This window comes from Chrysemys picta, chromosome 22 (assembly GCF_011386835.1).
Source record: "Chrysemys picta bellii isolate R12L10 chromosome 22, ASM1138683v2, whole genome shotgun sequence".
Classification (NCBI taxonomy): Eukaryota; Metazoa; Chordata; order Testudines; family Emydidae; genus Chrysemys; species Chrysemys picta.
The window spans coordinates 1,835,968-1,853,012 of record NC_088812.1 but is presented as its reverse complement, the minus strand read 5'-3'; the positions used below and the strand labels follow the sequence as shown (position 1 = coordinate 1,853,012).

The window sequence follows — 17,045 nt, the reverse complement described above, 5'->3', positions numbered from 1 at the left end:
AACAAGGAAACTGAACTGTAGACTGGGGCCCAGTCTCCTATTCAGAAACTGGCTTGCAAACGTCTCCCAGGCCCCTAGCCCAGGAGAAAAACAGACCTTGAGAATGCTGATCCATTGGGCTTGGAGGAGGACCCATTCCTGTGTGCCCACCTGGCCTCATTCCCATCCCCTTCATCTGGCCGTACCGAGGGTCATCAGATATTCCCTTCTCATGCATGGAATCCATTGGCTGCAAAGGAAAAAGGAACAGCGCAAAACCTGCGTAAAAATGACTAGTATCAAAGAAAAAGCGAAGCTATTCCTAGAGGTGAAGGACTGATGGAAGCAGAGAGTAGGCTGCTGCACTACGTGGTACAGTCTGTATTTAGGTTAGTAGTGTCCGAGGTACATTAATGATGCACCATTTGTAGCATGCTGACCCAGATGCTACCAACATCCATCTTCAGAAAAGAAGATCTATTTATTGGCCACACTCAGGATACCATATAAACAGACCGCACTCAACGAAGCGAAGGAAAATCAACACACGAGAAATATTTAAGGAAAAATATATTTTAGTCCAAAACCACATTAAGCATGGAGGGCATCTAGTGAAATTTCCTCATAGGCTGTAAAATTTGCCTTTGGCATCAGTTATTACGTTATCTTGCATTCTTTGTTCTCAGTGGCATGAGACAGCGGCGCTGCGTGGATCTCATTAAACAATTTCAGATATAACTCTCAGAGACTAAATGCTTTATTCCTTGAGATCCAAGTCCAATTTCGTGTTATTTTGCAGTCCACATAACAGCAACTGAAAAATAGGTTATGCCTTAACACAGTGTACCAACTTTTAAAACACCCGGTGTATTGGGTATGATAAAGGTGACCTCAAGGAGGTAAAAAATTAGGGGTTGGACCTTTTCTTTGCTTTCTTATTTTGTATGAAGAGGGCCTGAAAAAAAGAGGGTTTTTTGTTTGTTTGTTTGTTTTTCTTTAAATGTTTTTCATAGTTGTTTACTACATTAAAAACTGAGGTCTTCTCCACCCTGAAACTCTATGGATGGCCACAGAACTTCATGAATTCTGACATCTCAAAAGTTGAGAACATGGAAAGATATTTTTAATCAGACTTAAAATGTGGGGTGGGGGGGGGTTTGTTTATGTTCATTTTTACAATATATTTTATATTCTTGTATGAGTTTATTAGGCATTTGAGTGAAATGAACATTAACAAAAACACTATAAAAATAATTTTCTTGTACGAGTTTGTATACATAGAAGTTTCAAATCCCCTGCCCCTTCAGTTAGGGACAAGGAAGTTTTCAGTTCACATCTGTAGAGCCCTGCATGGATACAAAATTTGGATCCGCATGCGATCTGCAAACATGGTCCACGGATTATCAAGCAGATATCCACAGATTTGCAGGGCTCTAGATACAAAATTTGGATCCACGTCCATCCGCGATCCACAAACATGGTCTGTGGCTATCTGCAGATTTACAGGATACATCTGAGACCCACGTTTTCCAGCAAAACCATATTTTATATCCCTCAGGTATCAAAAACAAAGTAAACTAACTTAAAAAACCCCACCACTTTCCAAGCCTTCTGTATCCATTGTCAAGAAACAGAAATGAGGCAGAAGCCTTTATTTACTTCCTTCACAAATCACCTTTAACTTATACTCACCTGCTTTCAGGTTTGGTCCACCATGAAAGATAAGACCTAGGAAGGATCATATCTTGCTCTACATATTACCAGTTATGGGGAAATAGCACGCTGTAGAAAATTAGGGCAACTCTTAATCGTTTCATTTTATGTTCACTTATTTTTAATAACTAGGGGAAAAGAGGAATGTATAAGCTCTGCCAGGAAAAGAGAAAACCCCACTCCAAAAGAGCACTGTTACAGTTGGTTACCTTGTGCATCTGATGCATATTGTCCTGAGCATAGCCCCCAGACCCCTGAGGTGGGATAGCGTGTCCTGCTGAAGGTGGTCCAGGGCTGGGTCCCATCATACTATGTGCAGAGCCAGGCGAGGGTCCAGGACTGGGGCCCAACATTGCACCAGGTGATGGGCCGGGTCCAGGAGAAGGCCCTGGGCGAGGAGTTCCTGCCATTGGAGGATCTGGAGTGGACATCTTCAATGGAATTTCTCAAAGTAGTATCCTAGTGCAAGAGAGCACGCCTTTAGCTAGAACTGCCAGTGTAAGTCAGTCAGTGGCTTACAACATGGCAAACTGAGGGTTGGCCTCTTTGAAGACAGAGGTGTCGCCCCATTAAGTTGAGAGGGGGCAAGGGTATACGTTTATATATCCATGACTGGGACACGTAGACACTACGGTAATAGTGTAAATAAATAAATCATAATAGTACTATTTTATTCCATGGAGCAGCGGTTGACTACAGTGAGCACCCTACTATTCAATACACATAGCAGTCTTTGAAATGACCATGTTGCCAAAGAAGAGCATGAGCATGGGAAACAAATTCAGAAGACAGATGTGGGAAGCTGCCCATGTACTTGGATGCATGGAGTTCCAAGCAGCCAGACTATGGGCTTAATAGAAATTCCATATAAATTATACCAATATAAAAATGTACATTAACAGTTTTATTCTTGTTTGCATTTGTCAGAAAGACAAACGAATGAGAAACAAAAGATCAGTTAATCCAATCTCTCCCCCACCCCTATCCCTATCCCTATCCCAACCCCAACCCCAACCCCCTGAAGCCAGGACAGAACTGTTCCCCTGTGCTCAATCCAGACTAGTTTTAATGTCCCAACAGTGATGCAGTTTCCGCCTCTTCTTCAAGGAGATGATTTCACAGCCTTGTATATCTCATTTTCAAGAAGTTTTTCCATGATATTCAGACTAAATTTCCCCTTTAATTTCATCCCATTAACTCGAGTAGCACCCACTAGGACCACCTCAATAATTCCAGTCCCCCCTTTGTTTTCACACCCTTCAAAAACTTGTAAACAGTTATCGTTAGCATGTACGAAGTTCACTAACGGGTCTATTTTCCTTGCAATGTATGTGCTTAACACCCATCAATATTACTGGGCATTATGTGTATGCAAAGGAGGAGTTATCACAATAAGGCCTGCTCTACATGCAAAGTTGCACCAGTTGAACTAAAAGTGTGATTTTATACCAATTTTTGTTAAACTGGTGCAGTTTTCTGTGTGGAGACAAACGGATTTAAATCCGTCTTATATTTGTTTAATTTGCATCAGTTAGTAAATTCATAGTTGCAAATTCGGCTGATATAATCTATTTTTAAATGATATAACTGCGTCCACGTAAACAGTGGTTTAACAAAACTTTTTTTTAAGCCAATTTAAGTTAAACTAGTGTAACTTCTGTGTAGACACAGATTATAAAACCAAAAGGAACCACTGCAATCACCTAATCTGACCTCCAGTATAACACAGGTCATAGGACTTCCTTGAATTTATTCTTGTTTGAACTGGAGCTCATCTTTTACAAACACCTAGTTTTGATTTAAAAATGTCAAGTGATGGAGAATCTATCGCTAACCACGGAAAGCTGTTCCGAAGGTGCAAACAAGTCTCCAGTCTCTGTTGCTCCTACACCTGGATAGGTTTTGTATTCGAAGTAAAACTCTGGAATTTGAACCCAGGTCAGAACTATAACAGTTCAATATGTTAATTTGGAAGAGATCAATATGCTTACAGAAAACATTCCTCTATCCATTTAACTCTTTGCAGAAGGTATGTGCCCTAAAGCATTGGCTTGGCTCATAGTCTGTAAAATGCCAGTATTTTTTAAGGGTTAAGTCACTAATACATACCAAAAAAACTCAAATAGAAAACTTGACATAGAACCTAAATTGTATAAGACAAACTCATGCGGAGTCAAATCCAAACCATTGAAACATTTTCAAGGTACGTCTGCCAGTCCTGTGTGACCAAACCTAGGAAATTGTGTTGTGTGATGGGACCTGGGTAGTATAGACTGCGTTAGCAGCAAAATGGAACCCCTGTGGTAGCAAACCACAGTCCACAACTGTGACAGCATAAGCCAAATTAAATACACTGTCTGATAATAAATGTGGCCAGGTTTCATTTATTTTTCCATTTAAATTAGAAAGTCCCTTTCTTAAACAAAAATTGACATAACAGATTGTATTTTTGATACATCAAAAACGCAGGTAGGTGGAAATACTGTGTTAACAACAACTGCAACCACTATTGCATTTGTATGTTAAAATCTGTTAAATTCAATGGAAACAGTAGCTCCAAAGTACAGTTTGGAATAAAAATTACAAGTCACACATCTGCATATTTCCATCAGAAGAGTCCAGATAGCAACCCTACAATTTCTACAACTGAAAATCGCTTTCATTTTAAGTATGGGGAAAGGTTTGACTATAAATATTTTTAAAGATTCCCGATGGTTAAAGAGAACACAATCCCCAGTTAACGTAAGCCATGGGGAAGAGAACGTTTATTGTATTCAGTTTTGCTCATGCTTCTTTGCTCCCAGCCATGTCAGAATGAGTTATGGAGACAAAACCTGTAGCATCCCTGCAGTCTCACTTATCAACGTAGCCATACTGAAGTTTCCACAGGATAGAAAATGCCTAGATAGTCACTGCCCAGACCAGATTAAAGTCTAACAGATTACGCAAGAAAAGCTTCACTTGCCTGTGAGGCAGGCAATATAAATTAAACTTCTGATTTAAAAATAAAAACCACAAGGATGCAGTGTTATCATTTCTCAAGTTATAGAGCTTTTCAGAGCAAGGAGTCTGGGGAAAAGATGTACACAATCCCCCGCCAGAATCAGCTCTCTTAGAACTGTCAATCTACACTGGAGCACGTAAATGTTTACAACCGACTGCCACATGGGAAACCAAATCCATTTCTGGATTTCATGCTCTGACACATATTGCAGCTGAGAGCACAAAAAGGTACCATAAGTGGGAACTGAAAGAACAGAATGCAAACCTGTTCTGCTATATTATCAACAATAACAAACCTCAGTGTTTAAAATACTATATTTGGGTTGTTAATGGAGGCTTTTTAAATTTATGTCTCCGACACAATCATGAAAAGAACAATTCAAAGTCTTTTTTTTTTTTATAATTACTTTGCAAGCTGTATTGCTTAAATATTTGAGAATTCTTGAGCTTCTTGTTCTGCGGGAGAAAAATATACTACTCTTCAAGGATTTGTGTTTGTCTTTTATGATCAGAGTGTTGATAAAGTAGAATGTTTATTCTAGATCTCTCTCTGTAAGACACTGTCAATTGGTCAATACTAGATGGTAATCAATATTGCTAGATAAGGTTCCAGTGTTAACCCCTTCCTTATTTTCTGTCCCTCCTCTCCCTCCCTTATCTGTAAGCATGATAGAAAATAAGGAAGTTTCTCAAGAATTTAGCAAGCTTCAAAAAGAGGGACATGTATATGGATATAAAAACATTCAGAGTGATCAGAACAAAATTTGTGAAAGGAATATGAAACCTTATACTTCAGGGTTTAAGCCAATCTCTAACTGTTACAGACCAGGATGAGACCCTCATGGGGGGCAAATTATCTCACATGTGCTACTGCATAGTTCTTTGCACCTTCCTCAAAAGCATGTGGTAATGACTACTGCCAGAGATGGGATTCTGGGCTAGATGGTCCTTGGGTCAGATCCAGTCTTACAAACCCTATGTTCTTCATATATTAGTGCTGTCAAGCGATTAAAAAAAGTTAATTGCAATTAATCGCACTGTTAAACAATAGAATTCTATTTATTTAAATATTTTTGTATTTTTCTACATTTTCAAATATATTGATTTCAATTACAGAATACAAAGTGTACAGTGCTCACTTTATATTTATTTTTGATTACAAGTATTTGCACTGTAAAACACAAAGTAAATAGTATTTTTCAATTCACCTAATACAAGTACTGTAGTGCAATCTCTTTATCATGAAAGTTGAACTTACAAATGTAGAATTATGTACAAGAAACTGCATTAAAAAATAAAAATGTAAAATTGTAGAGCCTGCAAGTCCACTCAGTCCTACTTCTTGTTCAGCTAATCGCTCAAACAAGTTTGTTTACATTTGCAGGAGACAATGCTGCCCACTTCTTGTTTACAATGTCACCTGAAAGTGAGAACAGGCATTCTCCTGGCACTGTTGTAGCTGGCGTCATAAGATATTTACGTGCCAGATGCGCTAAAGATTCATATGTCCCTTCATGCTTCAACCACCCTTCCAGGGGACATGCATCCATGCTGATGACGGGTTCTGCTTGGTAACAATTCAAAGCAGTGAGGACCGACACATGTCCATTTTAAAATATCTGAGTCAGATGGCACCAGCAGAAGGTTGATTTTCTTTTTTGATGGTTCAGGTTCTGTATTTTCCACACTGGAGTGTTGCTCCTTATTTTAAGGCTTCAGAAAGCATGCTCCACATCTTGTCCCTCTCAGATTTTGGAAGGCACTTCAGATTCTTAAAACTTGGGTCAAAATGTAGCTATCTTTAGAAATCTCACATTGGTACTGTACCTTCGCTGCATTTTGTGAAAACTGCAGTGAAAGTATTCTTAAAATGAATAACATGTGCTGGGTCATCATCCCAGACTGCTAGAACATGAAATATATGGCAGACTGCAAGTAAAACAGCAGGGGACATACAATTCTCCCCCAAGGAGTTCAGTCACAAATGTAATTAACACATTATTTTTTTTCAAATGAGCGTTATCAGAATGGAAGCATGTCCTCTGGAACGGTGGCCAAAGCATGAAGGGACATACAAATGTTTAGCGTATCTGGCACGTAAATACCTTGCAATGCTGGCTACAGAGGTGCCAGGCAAATGCCTGTTCTCACTTTCTGGTGACATTGTAAATAAGAAGAGGACAGCATTATCTCTTGTAAATGTAAACAAACTTGTTTGTCTTAGTGATTGGCTGAACAAGAAGTAGGATTGACTGGACTTGTAGGCTCTGAAGTTTTACATTGTTTTGTTTTTGAGTGCAGCTATGTACTAAAAAAATCTACACTGTAAATTGCACTTTCATGACAAAGATTGCACTACAGTACTTGAATGAGGTGAATTAAAAAATACTATTTCTTTTATCATTTTAGTGCAAATATTTGTAATAAAAAATAATATACACTGATTTCAATTACAACACAATTACAATTATGAAAACGTAGAAAAACATCCAAAATATTTAATAAATTTCAATTGGTATTCTATTTTTTAACTGTGCGATTAATCGTGATTAAAAAATTTTAACTGAAAAGTAATTGCGATTTATTGCATGAGTTAACTGCAATTAAATGAGAGCCCTAATTTTTATATATCAATTTTATCTCTAAAATTCAAAATTCTGCTTGTCAGAGACCTGTAAAAACGTAAGTATCCCCAACTGTCTCTCATCAGTTTGGGGAAGTTTGTTCTAAACAGGTGGTTCTTTTTTAACATGAGGGCTGTTACCTTACCAGATTTACTACCAAACATCAGATGTTACTTGCAGTAATCAAGCCTGAAAGATATGAAGGTGTCAGATATCAAGCAAGGCTGCTAACTCCAACAAAGGGTAATCTGAGATAAATTAGACAAATTAGTTATCTGCACTGAGATGTGGTTTCCCCTCAATTAAAACTTCCTGCAGATTACAGCGTCTACTTGCACTTAGATAAGAGACGCAATTGCATGTTGTAAAAATTGGACCAAATTGTGCCCTGAGACGTGCTGTGTCCAGGGGGCAAATGTTTCTTATTGGCTGCAACATGGTGTAGCGGGGTGGTTACCCCGTTCCTGCAGAGGGGTTTAAAACAGCCCTGGCAGAGGGCTGGGGCAAAGGGAAAAGCTACTGGGCTGATTGGGGAAGTAGCCACAGCTGGCACGCCCCAATCAGGCCTCAGCTGGCCCTATATAAGAGGCTGGGAGCCAGGAGCTCAGAAGAGTATCTCTCTGCCTTCAGAGAGAGAAGGGCCTGGCTGCAGGGAGCTAGACACAGAGTACCTGGGTGGAGCAGGGCTGGGGCGCTCCAGCCTGAAAAGCCCCAGGCTGTGGCCTAGGAGAAGGCTAAGGGGTACTGGGGGTTGCAGAGGGCAGCCCAGGGCTAGGCCAAGGCAGCAGGTCCAAACCCCCCTTGCCAGTGATGAGTGGCCTATACTGCAGTCTGCCCCAGGGAGCGGGGGCTAGTTGGTGACTGGCAGTGGCCTAGTGCTAAGGCAAGGTGGGGATAGTGGGTGGGAGTTCCCCTGGGAGGGGAGACCTAGCATGTGGGTACTGCCAGGGGGCAACACCCAGAGCAAGGGGCACCGGGGTCCTGGGAGGGACACGGGAGCCTGAGGAAGAGGACAAGGCGGATCACCGGCCTGCAGAGGGCACTCCAGAGGCTGGAGAGCTAATTCCCTGGACAACCAGCAGGAGGCGCCACAGGGGTGAGTCCGTACCCTTACACATGGGTTTGAAGAAAGTGGATCTTTAGAATGCCACATTCCTTGCCCGTATCCCCAGTCCACCCTCTGCCCTCCCTCATCTTACTATTCCCAATGTCACCACCTCTTCTTCATTAATATATTATATTATATTAAAAAAAAAAGAGAGAGGGAGAGACCTAACACATAGAACTAGAAGGGATCCCAAAAGGTCATAGAGTCCAGCCCCCTGCCTTCACTAGCAGGACCAAGTACTGATTTTGCCCCAGATCCCTAAGTTCTCAAGCAGTCCTTTTCTTACTCTCTGTACATTTTGATGATCCCTCAATAGACATTTTTTGGTGGTTTATGCATATACAGTGAAATTGACGTTTATCAACATTTGCCAATAAAAATCTAATCCTTCCAATCCTGGACACAGTGGAGGTTTCCTCTTCAAACAGTCAGACCTGAGCACAAATGAGTCAGAATTTAAAAGAAACAGATATTTAGTCACAGCTGTCACTGGGAGCAAATTTACCAACGGTACTGATAAACTCGCTACACAGTACCACTGTGTTTAGCCCTCTCCCATATTCAAGAAGTTTGGGTTTCAGTTCTGTTCCTGATGGCTAGCCAGCCACCGACTAGATTTTCTTCCTGGTAAGATTTTTCTTCTGTGCAAATGGTTTGCTCCATTAGAAGAATGCACATTTTAGTACATTATGGATTCTTTTCCACTCTAAAGATGCCTTTCATTAGGATCCTGCTCACAGAACAGTTATCAAGCAATGCAAAGGCATGCAACATTAGTGTTTAAACCTTAGGATTCTTAAGGCTTATTCATAGATTCTGGGACTGGAAGGGACCTCGAGAGGTCATCAAGTCCAGTCCCCTACCCTAATGGCAGGACCAAATACTATCTAGACCATCCCTGATAAACATTTAATCTAACCTACTCCTAAGTAGCTCCAGAGATGGAGATTCCACAACCTCCCTAGGCAATTTATTCCAGTGTTTAGAATATTCCCATTCAGAACAAAAGCAAAGCACTATTAAAAAGCCTACCTACAATGTTACTTAAACCTTTGGATATTTTAAGTTCTGGATTTAGTTTATTTCTCTTGTGTACATGTAAACACACCTAAGTGGCTAAGTCCTTGGAAGCAGAAACTGCATTGGTCAGCTGCACCTATTTTCACTGTCATGTGGAATTAAGAAGTTGAACAACGTTGATAGCTGTATCTCTCTCGTGCTGCACGGAGCAGCCAACTGACTACAGTGAGACCTATTTGTTTAAAAGTTACATCTTTAAAATGACTAGTGTCCAGTGATAAACATTCCAAACGAAAGCCAGAAAGTCAAAGTCCATCATTTATCATAGTATTTGTTCAGCTGTAGATGGGTTTTTGGCATTTGTATCTAGACTATTGTCTTTCCACTCATGTCTCTCTTCAGTCCTCCGAAATCTTACCAATTTTCCTCTTCCCTTTCCTTAAAAAAAAAAAAAAAAAAAAAGCACAAAAACCCCCCAAAACAAACCCACACAACTTCTCCCCTCCAAACAGCTAATGGAAAACAAAGAACAATTTAAATATCTTATTTTGACAAAAAAGGAGGACACTACCCAATTACCTACAAAAGACTGAGCCCCACTTCACTGCAGGAGATTCATAGCTTGCAATGGCTGACCCTACAAACCTGCAGCTTACAAATGGTCAATGAAATTTATGAAGGGACATATTCTTTATTGGCACAGTTGTAAGTTATGTATTTCATTCTCTTGCTGTCAACAGATAATGTGATCTGCCAGTTGCACCATACTAGGATTTCAAATGCTTTCAAGGACAAAATATTGCTTTGAGCAAATGCACCGCAATGAAATGATGATACCGTACTTCAAGGAATACGAATGTAATTTAAGTGCTCTAGCTAGAAAGAAAGTCTGCTCTTAGAACCAACAAAGGAATCCGAAAGACCTGAAATGACACTACAGCCCCATTTTTCTAACAGGACGCCCAGTTCAGTTCACTACAGATCTGAAAATGCAGCAACACTAAAATTCTTTCTCCCCTGCTTTATATGCTCCTCACTCATATATGCTCCTTACTTCTAATGTGACTGAAATTGAAAGATACTCTGCTTTCTAATGTCAGCTAAGTGATATTTCAATAAACCACCATTAAAACTCACATCTGTAGCATGTAAAATATCAATACTGGACCAGAGATGAACAAGTCAGTAGCCCAGAACTTACCTGTGGACATTGAGGTCTCTGATATCTCACAGCCCAGAGCCCATGTGGTGATGGAGGAGGGATTGAGGTCTCAGGATTACCAGTTTTTAATTCAGTGCTGTAGAAGAAAACTGGTCATTACTATTCTGTCTAAAACTCATGTTTATCCAATAAACAGATCTGCTTTGTCAAGATGTAAAATGACTGGCTCACCTCCTTTCAGACTTTCTAATGCTATAAGAACTGCTGCATTTCACTAAAACAAGTTTTGCTGGTGGAGAGCCAGACACTTAAGTGTTCTACAAAATGTTAATACAATTTGTGCTATGTCTCTCTAAATGGGAAACTAACAATTGCTGCACTTAATGGATTTTAACTTATTTGCCTTTCCATTAAAATACAGAAAAAAATTCTTCTAAGGGAAATGACCAGTTCTAGGTATCGTGAAATTTGTCACTTATTTACCCTTTTGCATTCTGGGGTTGAAAATATAACACTGTTTCCTTGTCCTCCCCCATCTGTCTGTATCTGTTTTATATTCAGATACTGAGCTCTTTGGGGCCGAGATTATGTTTTTGTTTATATCTGTACAGCACCTAGCTCAATGGGGCTGCGAGGCACCTCCACAATACAGTCATTCCATACAAAACACTGACCACATCACTCCCCTCTTTGGCTGCATCTGTACGAGGAGAAAAAGTGCATTTTTAAACCCATGTTGTAATCCTAGCATTGACAGGGAAGTTATCGTTTTAACCTGTGTTAGCTGGCTGAGATAAACCCTAATGGGGGAGCTTAGGCGGCTGTGTGGCTAGTGGATGGAGCACTGGACTTGAAGTCGGACTCAAGAGACCGAGTTCTAGTCCTGGCTTGCCAATGTCCTGCTGGGTGACCTTGAACAAGTTATGTATGCGTCAGTTTCACAATCTGTGAAATGGGGACAATTATACTGAACTCCTTTGTAAAGCACTTTGAGATCTACTGATGAAAAGCACCAGCTATTAGTGAAGATATCTAACCTCCAAGGCCCATTACAACTCTGCCCCTCCCTACTTATCCACTCTTATCTCATCACAACCCACACCTTACACAGATGCCAGCCTCAATTGCCACTTTTCACTCCTCCCACAAACACCTTTTTGCTTTCTTCTATGCTGCCCCTTATGCATGGATCATCATCACTGCTCTGGTTTCTATGTTCTCCAGCTCCAATCCACTACAAACAGATACTGGCAGGGACTGTCTTTTTGTTGCGTGTTTGTAAAGTACACTTTGTAAGAACAATGTTAAATATTTGTTCAGGGTGACCCAATGGTTTGTTCTGACCCTGATTGGAGGTCCCAGGTGCTATTCTAACATAATGAGGTGCAGCTGAATAAATTCAACGTTTATTGAAATATTACAAAAACTCCATATTTCATTTAAAATGTATATAGGTGATTGTCTCCAACTCCCCGAACCCTTCAGAATAGTCATCTTTTCCGGCGGGCAGGGCTGATGGACAATTCTGTATTTGTACTCAGCCTAGCACAGCTGAGCCCTGATCTAGACCAAAACCCCGAGTGCTAAAGTAATATTATAAAATATTCACTGCCTCAAGAATCAAAACTAGTGATCTTTGTGTGAATGTGTTTGTTAAAGCAGCAGGGATCTCAGACTTCTCTCCACCCAAAAACATCTTATTTATTTCATAGCCATAATTTCAATCGAAATAAAAATTTATAGTACCACCTTAGAGAACCATTACTTCCCTCTTGATCACAGAAAACATTATATTTAATTCATTTGTAATGCTTTTCCTATTTCCAAAGCATTCTGGTGCATTTTTAGATTCACATTATAAGGCCAGAAGGTACTATTGTAATTCACTGATCCTCTGATGGACCAGTAACTGTTTAAAAGATAGGAAACAACGGGTAGGAATAAATGATCAATCTCCACAATGGAGAAAAGTAAATAGCGGGGTCTTCCAAGGATCTGTCCTGGGACTTATGCTGTTCAACATGTCCATGAATGATAGAGAAAAGGGGTAAACAATGAGATGGCAAAATTTTCAGACAATACAAAATTAGAAAAGATTGTAATAATCTTTGGATTTAACTGAGAGATACAAAAGGATCTCTCAAAACTTGATGACTAGGCAACAATATGGCAGATGAAATTCAAATGCTGATCAATACTATACATATAAAATGATGGGGTCTAAATGAGCTGTTAACACTCAACAAAGATCTTAGTCACTGTGGATAGTTCTCTGAAAACATCCACTCAATGTGCAGCAGCAGTTAAAAAGGCTAATTGAACATTAGGAATCAGTGGGCAAGGGATAGATAATAAAACAGAAAATATCATAAGGCCTCTATATAAATCCATGGTACGTCTAGACCTTGAATACTATGTGCAGTTCTGGTCATCCCATCTCAAACGATACATTAGAACTGGAAAAGGTGGAAAGGAGGGCAACACAAAATTAAGGTATGGAACAGCTTCCATACAAGGAAAGATTAAAACAGACTGGGACTGTTCATCTTAGAAAAGAGACAACTAAGAGGGGAGATATGATAGAGGTCTGTAAAATCATGACTGGTATGGAGAAAGTGACTATTTACCTCTTCATATAACACAAGAACTAGGAGTTAACCGATTAAATTAATAGCCAGCAGGTTTAAAAATAAACAATAGGAGGTACTTCTTCACAAAATACACAGTCTACCTGTGGAACTTGTTGCCATAGGATGTTGTGCATACCAAAAGTATAACTGGCTTCAAAAGAGAATTAGCTACATTCATGGAGGAGAGGTCCACCGATGGCTATTAGTCAAGATGGTCAGAGATGCAACCCCATGTCCCTAAATTTCCAACTCCAGAAGCTGAGACTGGGTGACAGGGGATGGATCACTCAAAATTGCCCTGTTCTGTTCATTCCCTCTGAAGCATCTGGCACTGGTCACGGTCAGAGACAAGATACTGGCTAGATGGACCATTGTTCTGACCCAGTACTGCCATTCTTATGTTTTTAATTCTCTAGTCTGAAAGAAAACTTGCTTCAAAAATGTTACTGTTTTAGTTGTTAAACTAAGCATTTGCAATTTTAAGTTATTTGCTAAAGTATCTTTTATAATTTGTGGTGTATCAGCTTTATTTTTGAGTTTTCTTTGACAGAGAAAATGATAGCAGAATTCTCATTACACAGGAATAAAAGTCATGGGAAGGTTTAAAACCTTTGAAAACCATTCAGGCATTAAAAATAAAATTAAGGCACATTTTCTCTTCTTGATGTTCATCCCTGAATTACACAAAGGATGGGATACAAAGGAGTCAGGTACCCAAATCCCCTCAACTGCTTTGAAAATACCAGCTGTAAAGAATAAGGAAATATGCCACAGAAGTCTCACTTGGAGATGACCTCCTTAAATTGTCTGCTGTGATAGGCATGTTCCACTATGCTGAAAACCCAACCTGTGTAGAAAGGTAATCAAATATGCTACAAGACACTTAAAAGCCACTCGTTTTGATATGATCTTAATGCAACTCATGAATTTTAAAAAACAGCTGCACAAATCCTTTAATTATATCCCCACTTCTGCTTCTCTTTAGATTCTGATCTTTGAAAAAGGAAAATATAAATTATTTTAACACAGAAAATTAACAGATTCTCTCAGTTAACTTGCCTATCCCCTTTCATATTTTAATGGCAAGAAGATTAGCATAGCACAGCCACAGTGATCTGAACACGCTACATACCATTTATCCGTCATTACACTGGGGGACCAAAGAAAGATGAATGCAAAATATATGAAGATATACATCCAGTCTACCAATCACAAAGGAAGTGGAAAAACCTGAAGAAATCCTCCCAGCAAATGTCAAATCTCTGTCACTCTCCTCTGTCTCTGAAGGAGACATGCAGAAAATTGGGTTGTATTTTAAAATAAAGATAGGGCACCTAATATCTGGACATTAAAACAATTATGCAGAAGAGAAATTCAGATACTTAGGGTAATTTCTCTCTCAAAGATGGGAATGAGGGAGAAAACATTTGTAAAAACATCTAACATTTAGAACTAGATATTTAATATATAGTTAAATGTCTCAGACTTCAACACAGGCTAATATTTGTGTCAAGTTTATACACATCACAAAATGCCCTACATTTTTTAAGATAATGCAGGTTTTGAATGTTGAATTTAAAAGACTTTTTATTTGAATGATCACTAGAAACACACACCACAAAAATAAGTGTGTTCGCCAATATATTTGACAGTTATTAAAAACCTGCTACATGTTACAAAGTATAACAAAGAGCCTCTGCTTTAAAACAATAGACTACATTGTTAACTGGTGTGTGATCAACAAAGGTAATACAAATTTGCCCCCAAAACAAGAGATAAAGGAGAACAGTTAAAACCCACCATTAGAATATTGGGGCCATCAGTAAATATTGCCTTTATTTCCAATTGGAAGTTGCGCTACATATTGAAACCATTCATATTTAAATGTGCTTTGTGTGTATTAGAAAACCACGGGGGTGGAGGGGAGGAGAATGCTGTGGGCAGAGGGGGTGGTTATGAATTGGCTTTGTGAGCAGATCCTCTTTAAATCGCTCCCATCCTCAAATTCATGTAAATGAGCTGAGTGGAACTGGGGCAATTCTTTTTCACCCCTTCCCCCAACACATCTGACAATGGGCTTTGCCCGTGGAGTTGCCTGTGGTTATGGGCCTTTTTGGTGCTGCTGCTGCTAACGGGGCACCTTTCAACCTCCTCCCCCAACATATGAGAACAGGAGTGTCTCTCCAGGAAGTGGGAGCATGACAATGGGATACAGCTAGGGGAGAGCTGGCAAATCTGAACCCTCCCCACAATATATACATGGATGGAAAGCATGCACATGTGTAGGAGGTCCAGCCTGGAGGTTGTAGGCCTGAGGGTTCGAAGGCCAAGCCCCTCACATCACATGAAGGTGAAGGGGGTGGAGAAACAGCTCTTGAGGGCAGAACAGCAAGCCGGCCAGCTAGAGGGAAGAGATGGGGAAAAGCAGTTCCTCGGGGCTGGGCAGATGATGGTAGTGAGGACGGGATCCCTAGAATGAGGTGAGGAAAGGGTTGATGGAGGCATGTCCCCTGGCAGGAGGAAGGATGCTAAAATAGAGGCAGTACCCCAAGGGGAGGGGGAGATGCTGATGGGAGAAACTGGTTCACACAGGGTAAGAGATACTTATGGGGGACAGTAACCTTGAGGTAGAGTGGATGGGGTAACAGACACTGATGGTGGGGAAGCACCCAGCCTAAAAATACTGAGGAGCATGGAAAGGACAGTATTCCTGGGTGGAGTGGGATGCTAATGAGATGGAGGCACAGTATCACTAGGAGAAAGGATGCAGGAAAGAGGCTGATTGGAGGAGGGGGCACAGCCCCTGGGTGAGGCAGTATTGGGGGGAGGATGGAGAAGGTTGTGTGACGAACTGGGACTGTTCTTGCTGGGGTGTGTGAATGCTGACAGGGGAGTGTGACTAGGATGGTCTGCATCGGGGGATGGGAGCCGGCCCAAGGGAACATACCTGAGCTTGTAACATGAGAGCCCAGGAGGGGGTGGGAGGTCAGGTGACTCCGGGGCCCGGGAAACTGAACAAAGGCTGTGGGAGGGGTCGCGGAAGGAGAGTGCTGGAAGCAGGCTGGAAGCAGGCTGGAGAGATGGCTGGGAGGCAGAGATGGCTCTGACCCCCCAAGGGGGGTGGGCTGGCATGCCCTGGGACCCCAAGCTGGACCTAACTGAGGGAGGCCCTGTTGTCTGTGCCTGCAAGACCTGTCTTGGACTGTATTCCTGTCATCCAAATAAACCTTCTGCTTTACTGGCTGGCTGAGAGTCATGGTGAATCGCAGGAAGCCGGGGGTGCAGGGCCCTGAGTCCCCCAATACTCCGTGACAACTGGTGGCAGCGGCGGGATCTACTGCACCCCGTGGACGGCGCTTCCTGCAGTAAGTGACTGGGGAGCAGTAAAACGAAGGGGGATTGACGGGGACCAGGCACGCTGAAGAGTGGGAGAGAGACGGTTATTACCCCTGGGAGTGTGTGACCAGCGAGAAGGACTTTTGCAGTAACAGGGTCCCCCGGGGGGATCGCAGCGAGTGGTCCCAGGGGCGGAGGAGTCTGCAGCTCGACCCTGGCAGAGAGGTGGTGACCTCGAGAAGGGCTGGCACACTAGGGGTCCCCCTGGGAACTGTGGGGAGCTGTGAGCACACAGGCCGGTGAGTGGCCAGCAGGAAGATGTATGCCCAGCGGCTTAAGAGCGACCTGGTGGAGCTGTGCAAGCAGAGGCGGCTGCGCATTGGGAGGCTCACCAAAGAACAGCTCATTGCCCAGCTGGAGGCGGAAGATCGCGCGAATGAACCGATCCCTGTGTCTCAGGGAAGCAGCCT

The 17,045-nt window shown here is 41.4% G+C and overlaps 1 protein-coding gene and 1 long non-coding RNA gene across 19 annotated transcripts in view; one reads left to right on the top strand and one right to left on the bottom strand.

Moving 5' to 3' along the window:
- The window catches only part of SMARCA4 (SWI/SNF related, matrix associated, actin dependent regulator of chromatin, subfamily a, member 4), a 77,021-nt gene that overhangs the window by 40,131 nt on the left and 19,845 nt on the right, over positions 1-17,045 (bottom strand). For 15 of the 18 annotated variants that reach the window (XM_042844398.2, XM_008175421.4, XM_024111903.3 and 12 more), the window contains 3 exons: positions 10,649-10,745; positions 1,902-2,151; positions 97-229 (listed from right to left, as the gene is read on the bottom strand). In XM_042844398.2, the coding sequence (XP_042700332.1) occupies positions 97-229; positions 1,902-2,123 (355 nt within the window). In that variant the 5' untranslated portion in view covers positions 2,124-2,151; positions 10,649-10,745. Of the gene's footprint in view, positions 1-96; positions 230-1,901; positions 2,152-10,648; positions 10,746-14,371; positions 15,710-17,045 lie in introns of all 18 variants that reach the window. The other 3 variants (XM_065575699.1, XM_042844397.2, XM_024111902.3) reach the window with 3 other exon arrangements.
- On the top strand, positions 7,716-10,806 carry LOC135977041 (uncharacterized). The gene is made up of 2 exons (XR_010594363.1): positions 7,716-8,415; positions 10,188-10,806. It is a non-coding gene; the product is annotated as an uncharacterized LOC135977041 (long non-coding RNA).